Here is a 17,868-nt window from a genome sequence, read left to right on the forward strand (position 1 = left end):
AGGGCAGGGCTGCTCAGACCCTTTTTGCTCCCTGAGTTAATCGCTTTGGGGTTCTTGGGCGGATGCCCTGGAGGGTCCAGCCCTTGCCCGTTCTCTCCATCTCCTGGGGGTCTCTGCCTCCATTAGAGCCCCATTCAGGCCCCTTCCAGCTCTACACTTTTGACATTCTCTGACGTGGAACAGAAAGCTGATTTTTCAGAAATGGCTCTGCGTTGTTGTGTGCCACTTATCTTGACGTTTTCAAAATAATTGGCCGTCAGGAACTCAAACTTCAGGGCAGAGGGTCTCAGGTGGGGGCCTGGAGCCGTGATGTGTTGGGCCAGGCTGGTAAAAACCTTTGTTAACAAACAGCCTTTAAAATCAGATTTGTGTAGAAATGCGGGTGTTGGCTTCTCAGAGCGGGGCTGCGTCCCTGCGTGGGACAGTGGACTGGAGGCAGGAGTGCTGCCTTCGCCGGGCACATCTGCCCCTCTTCCCGCCGTCCCCACGGGATGTGTCCCTCGGAGCACGTTACTGCATTCACTAGCATTACTTTTTGGTCCTGTCTGCATTTGCTTTGGGGACACCTGCCTTAACATTTGTATTACAAGTCATTATAAACAAACACTATACGTGCGTGCGCGTGCACCTATGTGTGTGAGAGAGTGCACACACACCAGTGAGCAAGAAAACCCACAATTACGCACATGGAAAAGTTCACAAAGATTTAGAACTTTATCAAGATATTGAAAGAGATGTTTCTTATCCCTTGTGATTTTCTGGTTTCTCATTCTGTTTCCATGAGTTCCTCAAACCTTTCCTCTCCTTTCCAGATTATGTAGAAACAATTGTTTTACGGTGGGGGTGGGGTTGGGTGTTGGAGGGGCAAAATTTAATCAGATTCCTGATTTTCCTGGAGGGCAGAGAAAGGTTGGGAAGGTTGTTGGAGGCCATGCACCAGGAGCTGGTTGAGTCTCTAGGGCGTGTGCTCCGTTCCAGGGGACTGCTAGGCACCGTGCCGCAGCTCGGGGACAGGCTTCCGAGGGAACCTGAGCACCTTGCCCTGTCCTTGCCCTGCCACCTCCTGGTTGTGTGGCACGGGGCAAATCCCTTGCCTTCTCTGGGCCTCTGTTTCCTGATTCATACAATGGGTGTAGTAAACTTTGCTTCTCGGGGATGTTGTGAGAACCCAGTGAGATGGTGTATTTCAGGTGCTTCTCGCCTTGCTGGGCATACAGGAAACAATGCATGGCAGCCACTGGCCATCTGAACACTGGGAATGTGTCCTGGGGTATTTTCATTTGTTCGTCATAACAAAGTGCAAGACAGAAACTCTGGGCGGGCAGGGGAAAAGGAGAGGCAGGAAAGAGAAACAGGACAAAAAGCTAGAATGGGCCCGAGAGCGATTTAAAAAGTTATGTTTCGGGCTCAATATAGTTCATCCTTTCTTTTAGAGATAAAAGGAAAGGGAGTGGGTAGGCAGAAAAAGATATAAAAAGCAGTATAAGTTTGGAAAACAGCGGTGTAGGTTAAGTATATATTCACAGAAGAGCACTGTTTATTTCTGTGCATGTGCCCTTGTGAGCCCTCTCTTTAAATATAACTGAGTACGGGCCCCAGGGGAGTGTTTGTAAAGGCTCTTTGAGGTCTTCGCAAAAAGATGCTATATAAAGCCAAAGAATTATTACACAGCTCTATGTATGTGGGAGAGAGCGTGTGCGTGTGCTTGCACATGCCCGCACGTGCCCAGATGTCTAGTTACAGTCATGGAGTTTTCTCCCTTTAATCTTGAAAAGGGAGTTGAAGATCAATTGATCTCAAGATAATTTCCCTCCTGGAGGGCCTTTAATGGCTGGAGATGAGAAGGCTCTTCCCTCCACCCTCGATGTCACTGTTTCAGTACTTTATGTAGCGACCTCTGACGCCCATTCTCATTGTGAGAATAGAGCATTCTCTGTGGTGTGTGTCTTTGTTTCTGTTTGGGTCCTTGGCCAGCGGAGGTTGGCCGCTGCTCTGCTGATCTTGGGACTTGTGTGGTTGGGTTCATGTGCCAAGGGGGAGGGAATGGTTTTGCAGGCTTGCCCCGTTTTAGGTCATGGTCGTGAAATAGAATTCGTCCCTTCCCTCCCATGTGTATCCATTCATGAGACACATATTGGAAAAAGCTCATTTTGAGCCTGAATCCCTGTCACTGGGGCAGGAACTTACAGCTGTGAACTGGTAGTTAGCTCCTCTGGCGAGGCCTTGAATTTATTATTAAACGCACTAGACATTTCTGCCCGGCCCATCCCATGCTCAGTTCCTGGAGGTGAGGGGCAGATTTTAGCAGCGGGTGTCAGTCATTCACTCGTTTATTAATCCATTTATTCATCCGGCCCTTGACTCATTCTGCTGGTCTTGTGGGTACTGTGCCCAGGGGCTGTGCTGGTCCCCGGGGTCCCCGCTGTCAGGGGCTCACAGGCTTGGGGGTGGGGCTTTGGTAGCCACAACTGCAGAAGAACAAGTCCACTCTGAGGGACAGAGCTTTCATGGAGGTGAAAATAAAAAGGTGCGGCGGGGCTCAGGGAAGGAGGGGTCCATTGAGCTCTCCTTGGCTTGATGGGCTGGAACTCGGAATCTTCTCAGGTTAGCACAGCAGGGTGGAGGATGTGAGGGCTCACAGGGGCCTGGGTTCTGGGTCCCGACGTGCCTGCCTCATTCCTAGGGCCGCTCGGTCTCTGCTCTCAGAGAGCTGTCTTGGTGATACTAGTACAGCAAGAGACCAAGCCAGCCAGTGGCGAGTTTACTGAATCAACAGGGATCCTTTTCAGAGTCTGGGATCCCCTGTGGCTTTGCCCCATTATCAGGCCCAGGGCTCTGTGGCTCGTGCCTGACATTTCAGATGCCAGCCACTTGGCTAAACTCAGCCTTCTCTCTGCGTTGAGTGGTCTTGTCCTCCCGGAGGGGCTTTATTGGCTTTTCTCTTGGGTGGGCTTCTTCCTGGTGCCCGCATCTCATGTTTCCCTGGCCAGGCCTCTGCACCTGGCAACAAAAGGGACCCAGCAAACCGTCCTTGGCTAAGCTCTCAACAGGTGGATCTTGGTGGAGCGACTTAGAACTGTTTGCTCTTGGGCCAGATGCCTCTGCTCCCATCCTCCTTTGTCGGAGACTGTGGCCCATCCCAAACTTCTGGAAGTCTCTATTAGAGTCAGCCAGCCACCCTCGGTCTCACCACCACCTCACCCTACAGACGCCTGAAGCTCCAACCCGTGTGCAGTGCAGGCCCTCGGCTGGCTCGCCTCTGGGGAACCAGTGAGGGTAGAAGTAGATGATCTAGGGCAGGAGGCTGAGCAGGGACAGCTGGAGGGACAGAGGCAAAACTGAGGGGACCTTTGAAGAGGCAAGAGGGATCCACAGTGTCTGAGGCAGCAGCTGCTCCAGTGCTGTGTTGCATTTATTAAAGCCGGGCCCGCAGCCCCTTCTTGGGTTCCAGCCATGGGGCCCCACCGTCGGCACCGGTGTCTGGCAGGCCACACACCTAACCGCAGAGGGCCCGCAGTGGAGAAGGCTGGCATGGGGAGCGGGGGCAAGAGCTTCTGGATGTTCCCCTAACTTTTCCTTAAAGGACCAGCTGGTAAATGTTTTAGGCCGTGCGGCCCCTCGGTCTCTGTCACAGTAGCTCAGATCTGCCTCAGTAGCATGACAGCAGCGTAGACAATATGTAAACAGACAGTGGGGCTGTGTTGCAGTAAAACTGACGCCGAGCCCTGCCCTGTCCGGGGAGGTCAGTGATATTAACACCGTTTTTCCAGCTGAGGGGACAGAGAGGCGAGGAGGGACCCAGAGCTGAGACCTGTGGGATCTGGGATTTGATTAGAAGACCTGTGTTCTTTCCACTCTGCCTGTTCGCTGCCCCAAATTGCTTAGGAGCTTGGTTTCCACAGTGGACCCGTTTTTTGTTAGATTGGCCCTCAGTGTGCAAAAGTTAAAAAAAAAAAAAAAAAAAAAAAAGCAAAACTATCATTTCCTTAATGGACTTGTTCTTTGCTTGCATGTTAAGATGGGCTTGTGCTGCTACATATGGCATAAATGTTTGTTCCCATATTTGTATTGTTTTTATTGCTGCATTTCACATATTTACATTATTCTGTCTGAACTTTATTTCCATATGTAGTAGCTGCAGAGATTTAAGTCTTGTTTCTTTCTCCCAAAATGGTACCCTGCCCTGGCAACATTTATGGACAAATCCATCCTTTCTGCAGTGATTCAAAATGCTCTGTATCCCAGACTGATTCCCTACGGTTAACATCCTCCTGTGTTCTTGACTGGATTTGCTGTTCAGTTCTCTGAAGCCAGGCAAGGAACTGATTTCGAGATGGATCATTCTTTGCCTTTCAGCCTTAGGAGAGGGAGACCCCGATTCAGCCAGGCTCTGCAGAGGCTGCAGTGCAGAAAGGTTGCCCTGTTGCCCCTCGACATGTGTGCTGAGGCAGGTAATAAAGAGGAAGGCAATCCCAATGATAGACACTAACAATTAATGGGGTGCGCGGTGCTGGGGAGAGGAGAGAAAATTGCAAGTTAGGGAGCGCCTCTGCCAGTGTGTGTCACTGGAGCTTGGAGAAGTAGAATGTTTACGTGATGTATGGAAATCAATCCCAGCATTACCTGTGCAAGGAAAGTCAGCAAAGCGAATGCATAGAAAGTTAAAGCCTGTCAAAAGGGCAATTTTTTTTTTTTTTTTTTTTTTACGGGGGTGCGCGGATACCAGCTCTCAGGCTGTTGCCTTTTTCACCATTAACCATGAATGTTCTGTGACGGTAACTTGGGGAAGGCGGAGAGGACAGTCTGACAGCGATGGATTTTTTTTTTTTTTTTTTTTAAAGATTTGAGGTATCAGAGTACTGCGTTACCTGTATTTGTGTCCTCAGTCATTTTGATGTTGATGCAGCTACAGGGCATGGTCCAAGAGGCTGGAGATGCACAGCGTGTGGGGCGGGGGAAGGAAGGGTGATGACAGGATGATGGTCTGGGTCAGTCAGCGATGGCCGGCCCCTGCTTCTGTGGCTTCTGTGCAGCGTGGTTGTGGCCCCTTCAAGGTGACCTTGTGGCCAAGACGTCTCAGTGCAGCTACTCGTGGCTGTTCTTTGCCAAAAGAGCGTTCATACCTTTTCTGGGTCCTCCTGGGAAACACTTCCTCCTCCAAGTTTTCTTTCCCCCATGGGCTGTACGCTTTTCAGCTGCAAAAGCCTGGGTGGTGATGTTTGGGATCCCCACGTGCTGGGCCTAAAAGTCCAGAACCTGACCTGACACTTGTGCACTCTCCTCCAGTTGGCACCTCACTCTTAGGGTCTGATTTCCCACATTGCCCATGCCGAGCTGGTTTGATGGCTCATAAAATTCTATTGTCTAGTCTGCTGCTCTAGGGCATAGACCACTTAAAAAAATTCCTTTTTATTTCCCAAGGTTGGGGTACACAGGAGCTCAGTAAATCCTGTCACTCCTGAAAATGTGACCAGGGGAACCCACTTGTGCTTGGATGGTCACTGCTGTCTTGGCCCCCGTCTTTCCGCCTCTGCCATTGAAGGGAAAGGCACTAATTATGGTGATCAGTAACATTTGTTGAAGGCTTTCTATGTGCTGGGCGTTGAATCCTTAACAATGCTTCTGTGAAAAACAAAAATGCTTCTGTGAGATAGAGACTGTAAAGATTCCATTTGTAGATAAGGGAGTCAGGTGCTCAGAGAGGGTGGGTAACTTGCCCAAGGTTACCCAGCTGCAGAGGCAGGATTTGAACCCGGGTCCTGACTCTAGAGATCATGCTCTGAAATACAGGACCCTGAAACCTGCATTCGCTGCAGTGTGGACACCACCGGGAACTTCAGTTTACTCTGTCAGCATCCCACAGGAAATGTGGCTTTATCCCCTTTTGTGTTTTGCTGAGGCGGAAACCTGTGCGAGGTTACCAGGCAGTAAGTGGCTGAGCTGGGGCTTGAACACAGGTCTCCCCAGCCCTGGGACCTGTTGGTAGCAACCTTCCATGGGTCCCGCTCCTGTCATTGGAATGGAAGCTACTGGAACCCACACCTGACCTGCTTGCCCCTGGCAGGTCCCCGCTGAAGCGCTTTATTTTTCTCCAGCTCTTGGACCTGCTCAGGGCAATTTCCACGATTTCTGGCCTTAGAGAGGGTTTGGAAGGCGACTTGGGGCCCCGCGGGCAGCTTGGCTTGTCCCAGTGTGGGTTCCTGCTCTTTGTTTCTGAGTGTCCTCATTAGGTGGTCGTGAGAATTGAAATGAGGCTTTGGTGCTGACGTGTTACTAGACACAGAAGTACCCGCCACGTGACAGCTGGTACCTTTGCCCTCCATTTTAGTTGTGTTGTACTCAGATAGGAATCGTCTCTCTGCATCACTTATTTTCCATAAACCTTGACCAAGCTCCTGGCGTGTGGGAGCTCTGGGGACCCCAGATGCACGGCATGCTGTGCGCCTTTAAAGAGTTGTGAGGTGATTGCAGGAGACAGAGGCGGTTAGCTACTGCACACTCTGCAGCTTGCTGAGGGGTAGGAGAATCACGGAGGGCTTCCCAGAAGAGGTGCCTTTTCATCTGGGCCTGAGTAGATGGGTTTTATCGTATTGGGATGGAGGGGGTTGGTGAACATGAGGAAATCCATGAAACAACAGTGTGTTGGAATATTATTCAGCCTTAAAAAGGAAGGAATTCCTGCCATAGGTGACAACATGGATGAACCCGGAGGACATTATGTTAAGTAAAATAAGCTGGACCCAGAAGAACAAACACCGCATAATTCCACTTATATGAGGAATCTAAAATAGTCGAACTCTGAGACGCAGAGAGTGGAAGGGGGGTTGCCAGGGGCTGGGGCAGGAGGGAATGGGGGGATGCTGTTCACCGGGTGTAAAGCTTCAGGCAAGCAAGACGGGTCAGCTCTAGAGACCTGCTGTATAGCATTGTGCCCGGGCATAGCCGTTAACATCTATGAAGAGGAGAGAGCTCGTGTGAAACGTTTGCACCACAATGAAAAACTGTTGGGCTTATTCAGGGAGAGGCGCTCACATTTGTGGGGACGAAATAGTGCAGTCACATCCCTTGGGGAGAGTCCCTCGGGAAGGCTCTGTCACAGGCTCCTGGCCCAGCTGGATTGCCGTCTGCAGTAGAGGCTAGGTAAAGGGTTTGGTGACGCCTGGTGACGCCAGAAGAGGGCATGGCAGCAACACCTCAGCATAAGGATCGTGTTCATGGGCAGCGAGCTGCTCCCTCCAGGACAGGCTCGGCACAGCCACGGGACTGAGGGCCCTGGAGCACGCCCCTCCTGTCCTGTCGGGTCCAGGGTACCCGGTGCCAAGCGTCCTGGTGGTGGGTGTGCGTGTGCTGGGCACGTGTGCTCTGCCGAGCTCTCATCCCACTTACATCCAGTGCACGTGGCTCATTAGTGTGAATCAGGCACACGTGTGACATGCGCTGCAGGACAGAAGGCTGGCATGATTCCTTTGATTAAGAGGAGATTTCCCCAGGGGTTAGTGGGGAGGGGGGATGAGCAGGCAGAGCACAGAGGATTTTTAGGGCAGTGAAACTCTTCTGAATGATGCTGTCATGGGGGATACGTGTTGTCACATAGTTTTCCAAACTCATGGAATATGCAGCACCAAGAGCGAAGCCTGGTGTAACTGTGGGTGATTATGATGGGTCAGCAGGGGTTCATCAGTTGCAGCAAATGTCCCACTCTGGGGGGGGCTGTTGATAATGAGGGAGGCTGTGCACGCGTAGGGGCTGCTGGTAGACGGAAAAACCTCTGTACCTTCCTCCCGATTTTGCTGGGAACCTAAAACCGCTTTACAAAATAGTCTATGTAAAAAAAAAAAAAAAAAAAATCACTTCTTCTGGCCTCATGTTGCAATGATGATTATCCAGTCCTTTGCTCCCATAAGAAGTTTCGGCCAGTTGAGAACTCCAGAAGAAGTCCTCGTTAGAAGATTCAGATTTCAGACAGGCCTTGGAGTAAAGGAGCGGTTTCCCGAGGCTGCGTCTCCAGTACCTGGCTGCCGCCTCGCTACCTGCTCTGGGTTTCTTGAAGATGAGAACCGAAGAGACACTACCCGGCCTGTCTTCAATGATATATTGTCTTGATTTTTTTTTTTTTCCCCCCATGGCTATGGTGTCATGGGATTAAATTACTGGCTGGTTTTTGTTTTTTACAGATTTATCAGTGTTTTTAGTTAGAAATGTGAAATCTAGCATTACGTTGAGTTCTTCTAGATTATTAGTGCTCCCCACTGCCGTCCGCGAGAGGCAGTGCCTTGACTTAGTACCGTCCTGTCTGGTCTCTCCTCTGAACCTTACAGCATCCCAGGGAGGTGGGAAGGTGGGTGCCGTTCACCCCGTGTGTCTGACAGGAAGGCTCAGAGAGGCTGAGAGCCAGGGCCCTCATTACCTGGTCACGTTCAGAATGCAAAGCCAAGCAGACACTGTCTCCTCGTAGGCACATGTGCATGTGTGCGATTGTCCTCCGTTAAGAAATCCACTGTTAAGGACTCCTTCCTTAGGTAAGTCGGGAGCCTGGCTCTCCCCTTGGGAAGGTGCCTTGTAGCCAGTAGGTAGGTGCTCAGTAGATGTTTACTAATGAATGAGTGTGTGAGCTGGGGGCCATTGTAACTTCAGGCAGCCCGTGGCCGGGCAGGCAGCACACGGTGACTTTATCTGTGTCGCTGTCAGCTCTCTTCCCCCCGGGACTGAAGGGCAGCGGCTCGGCCTCTTTCCTATCTCTTTAGGCTGATTAACTCTGCTGAGGATAAAATAGGTAACTAGTAAGGGCCTACTGTAGAGCACAGGGAACTCTTCTCAGTACTCTGTAATGACCTACATGGGAAAGGAACCTAAAAAAGAGTGGATATACATATATGTATAACCGATTCACTTTGCTCTACGTCTGAAACTAACACAACATTGTAAATCAACTATACTCTAATAAAAATTAAAAAACAAAACAAAACAAAAATCTCTGCCAAGGGCCTAACCCTCCTTCCCTCTGTTCTTCCCAGTCTTGCCCTCTCTCTGCTCTTTCTAACCTTTAGTAGTATCTTGTCTGGAAATGCTTTTTCTGCCCATTGTTTCCCTTTTGCAAATTTTCAAACCTTGCGAAAAGTGCAGAGGATCCTGTGTGGCTCTGGTTCTACAACCTGTGCCAGGAACTGAGCCCCAGGGGTCCTGGTTGCAGCCTTGTTACCTGGACCCGTGCCACTCAGCGGCCTCAGTTCTGGACACAGCACACACGTCCCACGGGCCAGGGTCTTCTCCCCAGCCAGTTGGAGGCCTCGGTTTCCCTCCTGGCTCTGACATGTAAAGGTGTGTGGTTGTGCAGCTTATTTAATTACCTCTCAGGTTTGTTCTTCTGGCTTAATGTCCCTGTGTGCTGTCGATGAAATAGTAGCTCTTACATCCCTGCATGTGAGTGGTGGTAATTATCGCTGTTTCCTGGGGTCGAGTGCAGAGGCTGGAATTGGACAGATTTGGACTCAGATTCCAGTTGTGTCTTTACACTTCCTCTCCCTGAGCCTGTTAGGCCTGTAAAAGGGACTCAGAGATAGCTTCCATAGAGTTGCACTGAGGCACCAAGGAGACAGTGTACCCGGAGCGCTTAGCTGGTGGGCATTAGAATTGTCATCGAGTCCTCGACCTTCCAAGCTCCCTGAGGGCAGGGCCACGTGGGCCTCCCGCCTTCCTCGGGTCACCCTGCCATCCTCGTGTGAGCAAGCTCACGCCTGTCCCTGCGCCTTTGCACGTGCCTTGTGCCGTGTGGAGTGTTTCCCTCCACACAGCAGCACGCTGGCTCCCTCCCTTCCTCGGGCCTCTGCTGTCATGTCGTCCCCCAGAGAGGCCTTCCCAGAGCACCCCAGGACGTGGCACCCTCCCACCACCCGTCTGTGTACCGCACCGGGCTTTCCTCCTGGCATGTCTTGTCGTCACGACTGCTCCGTGCTGCTTTGTTTGTCCCCCTTCTGGGGAGGAGGCCTGCCTACTGCAGGTAGAGACTTTGGTCTCCTCTGTTCACCCTCTGCCCACAGCGCCGAGAGCAGGGCTTGGACTTGGTAGGTGCTCAGTAAGTTCGCATCGACCCAATGAATTTTGAATCTTCCTTGGTGACACCAGGAGAGGGACACCTCAGACACGCCTTCTCATCAGCACCTTAGGAGGCCCAGTTTCTCACTGTGTGACCCGCAGGTTTCATGCTGTCACAGGTGCGATGGGGAAGCTGGGACGTGGACCACCTAGTCGTGTCCTTGTGATGCCCACGTGGCTGCTCTGGGTCAGAAAAGACAGGGAGGGTCTATTTTTTGTCCCATCTCTTCTGAACAGAGTGGCTTCTGGTGTCTGACCCAGAAGCTGAGGAGGAGCCCCCATGATTCCCCTCCTTCCCTTTCTTCCCCTGGGACCTGGGCTGTGGGCTTTTATCTCCTCTGTAGCAGCCTGAGGACAGCATGGGTCCCGGGACCTATTTCTTGCCTCAGGGTCTTTGGTGGGCCTCTTTGTGCCGGGCATCCTGAGTATAAGGGGACTGAGGGACCTGCCTATTTATCTGTGTTCTCTTCCTCCCCCATTTCCCCCTTCTTATCAATTTATTTGTACCCCAACAGTGTGGGGTAGTGTTTCTTAGGTGTGTGTAAAGGACTAAACAAGGTAGCACCAGTATGGGCTTTGAACAGAGCTTGGCAAGTAGAAGCGTTCAAGTTTTAGCTAAAAAAAAAGAAACCAAAAACCATACTTCTTCCCAAAAGAGGACTTGAAGCAGCATATTAAAACAGATTGAAAAAAATAGAGTGAGACGGGTTATATGTAAATTGGCTGCAGGTGGAAATACAGGTTGGCGATCAGAGGGAGGGTTGGGACACGCCGTGGTGGCCACAGGGCCACGTGCACTCACTGGACTTGTAACTTTGGCTGTGAGCTTCCTCACAGCCAGTCCCAAGAGGGACAGAAAGTTCACAGGGTTCGTTAGGGAAAAAAATAAAACAAAACTGGCTCTCCCGGAGAAATTCACAAGTTCCTGGTCTTGAGGTCTGAGTGTTACGGTAAACAGCCCACCGTGGGTGGATGGTGACAAGTTTTTGATGTAGATGGGAAACTCGGGTGCTTACTGATTTTAAAGGGGTGATTTTCTATCATTGAATGCTTTCCAACGTTGAAGATGTCAGGAGAGTCACTCCTATAGGTAATTATGGACTGTGCATTGGAGAGGCCCCACACCCCTTCAGAGTCTGTGGGAGTCAGCGCAGGAAAACCAAATCTCTTAGTGAACTTGAGTATTTCTGTGTTGGTATGGAGTCAGTTGTCATGTGATCTGCTGTCTGATCTGCGGTTGATAAACAGCTGTAACTGGGAACATACTCTTGTTCAAAACAGTTGCTGTCCAGTAGTAGAGACTTGGAAAAGCGCTTAGAAATTACCAGCCTGTTTCTCCTGTAGCGGCTGATTATATTCACTAAGGAAACACCTCCACAGTTATTCTCATCCTGCTCTGCCTTTGGGTTTTGTGTGGCTAATGAGAGTGATTGACTGAGCCCACTGGATCTCTTAGACTGTATAGGAATTATTTTTGAAAGGGAAAAGGGAACTTGTCTAGACAAGTGGCCCTAAATAGCACATAATCCAGACCGGTGAGGGGCGGTGTAGCAGGCGGGATCTGCCGGTTAATTTGGACTTGGCTTTCTTCCTTAGGTGAACTCCGACAGGCCATCGTGGCCATGATGACCAGGAAGGATGAGCTGGAAGAAGAGAACAGGTATCGGGAGCTCCGTGCTTGAGGGGCAGTCTACCGCGGACATTCTACATCTGGGGCAGAGAGAATATCACCGTGAAGGAAGTTTTGCTTTATTGGCAGAGCTGTGACCAGTGACTTCTTATTTTTTGGTCTGGGATGTACCACTTTAGCGTATATATTGTGGCTTGAGTGTTAGCAAGGAATGAAAACCGTATGATCCTCGCACTATCTTAGAACAAACTGAGAGTTTGTAAAGCCATCTTTTTTATTTTTAAATTCTTTTTAAAAAAAACAGCCTTTGAGATAGAATTCACATATCATTCACCTATTTAAAGTACTCAATTCAGTGGGTTTTAGTATATTCACAGGTATGTGCGACCATCACCAGAATTTTAGAACATTTTCACTACCTCAAAAAGAAGCTCCATCCCCATAGCTATCACCGCGCGACCCTCCTTAAGTAGTGGGTAACCTTTAATTCAGGGTCTACCCGTCATGTTCCAAGCACTAGAATACTTAAAATTTTCTCAAGTCAGGGACACATAGGGCAAGATGGCATCTGGAGTCTTTTGACTTCCCCAAAAACCTAGTTGCAGGCACCGAGGGGCCAAAGGGTTTTATTCATTTTGATTCCCTTTTGAAACCAGGACTAGATACCAGCCAAGTATTAGCCATGTTGCTACTGCTTGACTGCCCAGATGTGAGCTGCTCCACTGCCAGGACCTTGTCTTGGCTACAGGGTGGTCAGTAGAGGGGTTTGCCTGCAGTTATCTGCCGAGGCTCCGCGAGCATGACAGGCTGCCTCCCTGGGGGCCAGGGGACGGGTGTGTGTGTGAGTGTGTGTGTGTACGCTCATGTCACCCTCTTATTCTTGTACTCAGAGCAGGAATTGTGTCCCTGGTGACATGCAGTCGTGATTCTCCTTTTTAAGTCTCGATTTGGGCCCTGCTTGACAAGCTTCTCCCTCATCCTTTATGGAAACGTATAAAAGCAAATAAGCGTGATTTGGAAAACAAAAGAGTTTTTTTAAAAAAGGAATCTTCAGACAGTGCTATTTTCCAACGAAAATAAATTCCAGTGACGGGCTGTAGACGTTGTAGGATGCTTTTTCCTTGATCCAGCTGGGGCCGTTATCTTGGAAAAAGCCATAGGTTTTGTCTTACCTTGTAAAGAACAGTCATCACTGTCTGGTAATTTCTTCTCCTTCCCAGCGAGAGAAAAAAATCACACTGTGTTTGTGTTGGGGGGTTTCCAGGCCCCAAGAGGGGAATTTTCTCAAAACTTTCCAGAAACACACGTCTTGGGGGTGGTGTTCAGTGAGCAGTGTGGGTGGGGAGGTTCAGACACTTTTGCTTATATTCTGATGTCACGTGGCAGGTGTCCTCTAGATTTAGGATGTAGCTGCACCGAAGTTAGTAAATGTTCTATAGAAATAGCCATTTGAGGTCCAGCGACGTAGATGGTCAGAAGAACCCTGCTTGGCTCATTTCTAGGTGGTAACTTGTGGTTATTTCTGGAAGAGCTTCTGTCTTCTCTGCTGTTTAAGACCAAGGATGACAGATATGCAAGTGAATGTGTTCTGGAGGTTAACACACTCCAAATATAATATAAAACACGTTCTATGCAATGTCAAATTGTATAGCTCCATGAGATACTCTATATGCTTGTTTAACCGGGAGGTGGCGATGGAGCAGGGGGTAAGGTGCGTTTTGTGGCAGAAGGAGAAATGAGACTCCCGTTGTCTGTCAGATAACCGGAGCCTGTCTTCTGCTTTTGTGGTTTAGGTTGTTCTTTTGGCCTGTCCTGGCATCCTTTCCTTTGTTGAATCTCCTACGCAGTGCGGCTGTGACAGAATGTCTCGGTTGAATATGCTGCATCTCTGTGTGGGATGTCTTGAAGGGGGCTTGCCTGGGATTGGCTCAGCTCATTGTTTTCCCTTGATTTGAGCTGCCCACAGGCTCTCAGGGCCGCAGAGCCAGGCCACAGATGGTTCCCCGGGGGCTCATCCTAATGATGCTTCAGAGGCTCTTGAGCAGAGTTTGGTATCTCCTCAAATCAGTTTACATGAGATGGACTTGAACTGCAGTTTACGCAGAGCCTTGTGGAAGATGAATGAACTAAGATTTGACTCCACGGACTCCGGGTTGACAGCATCTGAACAGGTGGGCCTCCTCTTCCCAGGTCACTGCGGAACCTGCTGGACGGTGAGATGGAGCACTCGGCCGTGCTCCGCCAGGAGGTCGACACCTTGAAACGGAAGGTGGCCGAACAGGAGGAGCGGCACGTCACAAAGATCCAGGCGTTGGCAAGGTAGGGGAGGGCAGAGGGACTTGCGGGGAGGCTTTGTTCGAACCCCAAGCACACCTTTCATCAATACTTTTCAACTAAAAAAAAAAAAAGTGACCAATGGAAATAAAATATATGCATCTGTAATTTTAACTTACTACATTAAATATTGAATAGTATGTATGCACATGGTTCAATATCCAAAAGGTACAAATGGTTAAACTCCGCCAGCCACCTGGTTCGCCCCTGGCGGTGGGCAGTGTTGCCGTCCCAGAGATGCTCTGTGCATTCCGTGAGCAGGTGCGTACATTCGGACGCGCGAACTTTTTCTCCTTTTCACCTCCCTCCCCTCCTTCCTTTCTGCCTTGATACAAATGGTCACGTATCCTGCACCCCACTCCCTCCACAGCTTAGAGGTTGTTCTGCGCTGAGTACACGGAGCTGCCATCTTTCTAACAGCTCCCGGTACCTCATTGCCCGCCTGCACCAGGATTCATTTGGCTGGCACGCCAGCAGCCAGGCATCCCGGTGGTTTCTAGCCGTTTGCCTCTTCTAATAATAATAACCTTCGCATTTGTTATTTTGTCCCAATATGACTCTGTTTGCCAGAGAAATTCCTGGAAGTAGAATTGCTGGGTCAAAGCGCAGTGCCTTTCTGAGTTGGATAGAGGTCGTCAAGCTGCCCTCCAGGGAGGCTGGGCCTCACCCAGCACAGCCCTGCCCCCAGGGGCGGATCCAACTTTGGGGTCTTTGATAAAATCACAGGTGAAAGCAGCGCTGGCAGCATATTTTTCATTTGCATTCCCCTAATTCAGAGTATGGTTGAACCTCTTTTTATTTGAGCCATCTTATTATATCTCCTTTTCTGTGACTTTGTTTGTATCTTATTAATAATGAGAACTGTAAAGCAACCGCCCCCTGCCAAGCTCCAACTCCCATAAAAACATACATTTTTACTGAATTTGTTCACATGCAAATGTATTTTTATGTACTGTACTTAAAATCTCCAGCCTGTCACTTCTTAGGCCACCTCCCTCCACCACTGAAGCTTCATGGTCACCATTTCTATATGCCTGGATGTGGCATTTCATTGAGTTAATGCACCATATTAAAATCATCATTTCTGATTGCTGGACACTTGAGTTCGAGTTTTTTTTCCCCATTTTAGGTAAAATAAGCAGTTTATCAGGTCATTTTTTTTTTTTTTAAACGGTAGGTTTCTGCTTTTTTTAAGATTTATTTATTTATTTTTATTGATTGATTGATTGGTTGCTATGTTGGGTCTTAGCTTCTGTGCTAGGGCTTTCTCCAGTTGTGGCAAGCGGGGGCCACTCTTCATCGCGGTACGCGGGCCTCTCACTATCGCGGCGGCCCCCCCCCCCCCCCCCCCCCCCCGTTGCGGAGCACAGGCTCCAGACGCGCAGGCTCAGCGGTTGTGGCTCACGGGCCTAGTTGCTCCGCGGCATGTGGGATCCTCCCAGACCAGGGCTCGAACCCATGTCCCTGCATTGGCAGGCAGATTCTCAACCACTGCACCACCAGGGAAGCGCAGGTCATTCTTTAAAACTACTTTAAAATTAGACCAGGAGATAAACGTGACTTGTGGATGTGCAGGGGAGCCCAGGGTTACGTAAACCGACAGAAGCAGCACTTACCATCCTCATGCTGTCAGCGGATGTGAGTGGCACTAATGTAATTGTTATATACATGTAACTGAAAGTTGGCACTGTGATCCCATATTTAATTTTAATTTGAACTTCTCTCCTTTGTTCACATTTGAAAATGACATCTCAAGAGCATCACAGACCGTTAAATGACTATGCTAAATACAGTCCCAGGTGCCTAACTTGGCATTTTCTCAACCGGACCCGCATCTTACCTGGCCATGCTAGGGTTCTGTGGTGTAATTGTGTTTTATGTTCTCATAAAGACTGAAGTCTGTGGAGACTCGAGTTCTGAATCATCGAAGAAAGACAGACTTCTGTCCCCTGTCGTTTTTACTGTGTTAGGAGCCAGCTCAGCCTTGAGTCCCTGCTCCATTGCTTGCGAATTGTGCACTTTGGGCGAACTGCTTCACTGCCACAGGCGTGCGTTTTCTCGTTTATGAAATGGAGAGGATGATCTTACCCACTGCGCGGGCCCAGTGAGGAGGGCTGTGTGTGAAAGTACATAAGGCGCTGGGCAGCGATGTGCTATCGGAGTGTGTTACAGTTAATGTATTTTGAGTATATGATAATTTTGGGGTAAATTTTATTTAGCCCATGAATGGAATAGAAAAAAATAACTTCTTAACTGAGCAAGTTTGTAATCTGAAGCCTCCCCACTTAAGCAGTGGGTAGCTGAGCTTTTAAGGTGCTTGAAAGTTTGCAGTTTGCAGGTAGAAGGAACGTGTATAAAGCAGGCAGACACTTCAGAAGGAGAAACCAGGAAGAAAGCAAACGGAGCAGTGGGATGTGTAAGTTTTGAAAAACTCAACTGCTGACGTGTTGCAGACAGACTTGACCTCTGCCAACCGTCAGAACTTTCTCCGGGCTTCTGGCTGCAGGAGGAGCAGCTGTCAGTGCAGTGTTGTCAGGTGGTGGACCCACTTGGTCAGTTGTGGCTTGGGGGCTGGGGGGTGCTGTCACCGAAGGGACACAGGCAGGATGTGCAGGGTCACAGGCTGGAGGTGAGGCCCGCATGTGTGCACCAGGGCTGCTCTGTTCTAGGTCCCCACGTGTCCAAGTGGCAGGTTTCATAATGCAGGTGGGTTAGCCTAGTGGTTGGTGGCACGGATTCTGGCGTTGGATCCTGCGGGTCCGATCATGGCTCTGCTGCTTAGTAGCTGTGGGACCTCGAGCAGGTTACGTAACTTCTCTGTCTCTGTTTCCTTGGCTATGAAATGAGGATAAGAGACGTCTCCACCTCATAGAGTGGTTAAATGATAAAATGACAAACCATATGTCGGCTCCATGAGTGTGCTTCATAAATGCTCAAAAATGTTAACTATCATTATCATCTTTCTCTCGTATAATAATTATATTACTAAGAAACCTTGCCTAATCAATAGTTGTATTTTAACGGCAGTGGTGCAGAAAGAATTAAGAATTAGGCTATTTCCGACTCAAGAAAGTGAAATTATTTTTGCCGTGAGTATGCTAATGCTGAGAAGCGTATTTGGGTGGATGTGGGGCTTCCTGGCTCTGAGTGTAGAGTTGTAAAAATGGGAACATCCCTGAGCAAACCTAGCGTTTTATTACACATTCATTTTGCTCAAAATTAATGGCTTTCCTTTCATGCTATAGTGGCTCAACAAAGAGCAAGGTCATGTAACCAGCCCAGTGCCTTTGTGGCACCAAGCAGCTGCTCCTTGCTGGGCGGAGGCATTGTAATCAGTTGCTGTTCAGGGTCAGTAAGTCTCATTCCCTGAATAATCGATTGCCTTATTTCCTGTCGAATTAAGAATACTCAAGCTAAACAACAAGGTCCTACGGTATAAGCACAGGGAACTATATTCAATATCCTGTGATAAACAGGCTATGAAATGGAAAAGAATATGAAAAAGAATATATATATATGTATAACTGAATCACTTTGCTGTTTAGCAGAAACTAACACAACATTGTAAATCAACTATATATACTTCAATTAAAAAAAAAAAAAAGAAAGAAAGCTCAAGCTATGAGACAGGTGTTAGCAGAAAGAAAACACACATTTACCTGAGCAGAAGTACCTTCGAGGGAAGCAAGTGGACAGGGTTGTGGGCTTATTGCGGGGACATTTTCTGCTTCTACTCTTTGTATTATTTACCCCTGGCTGTGTAACAAATTATCTCCAAACTTGACAGCTTAAAACAGTGAGCGTTGAGGATC

At 49.1% G+C, this 17,868-nt stretch overlaps 1 protein-coding gene across 6 annotated transcripts in view; it reads left to right on the top strand.

The window, feature by feature from the left end:
- The window catches only part of SNX29 (sorting nexin 29), a 557,678-nt gene that overhangs the window by 117,493 nt on the left and 422,317 nt on the right, over positions 1-17,868 (top strand). For all 6 annotated transcript variants that reach the window (XR_009497586.1, XR_009497587.1, XM_059896907.1 and 3 more), the window contains 2 exons: positions 11,689-11,752; positions 13,913-14,041. Coding sequence is in view for 4 of the 6 variants with exons in the window: in XM_059896907.1 (XP_059752890.1) it covers positions 11,689-11,752; positions 13,913-14,041 (193 nt within the window). In the remaining 2 variants the exon portion in view is untranslated. The remainder of the gene's footprint in view (positions 1-11,688; positions 11,753-13,912; positions 14,042-17,868) is intronic.

Source organism: Balaenoptera ricei, chromosome 15, assembly GCF_028023285.1.
Source record: "Balaenoptera ricei isolate mBalRic1 chromosome 15, mBalRic1.hap2, whole genome shotgun sequence".
NCBI classification, from domain to species: Eukaryota; Metazoa; Chordata; class Mammalia; order Artiodactyla; family Balaenopteridae; genus Balaenoptera; species Balaenoptera ricei.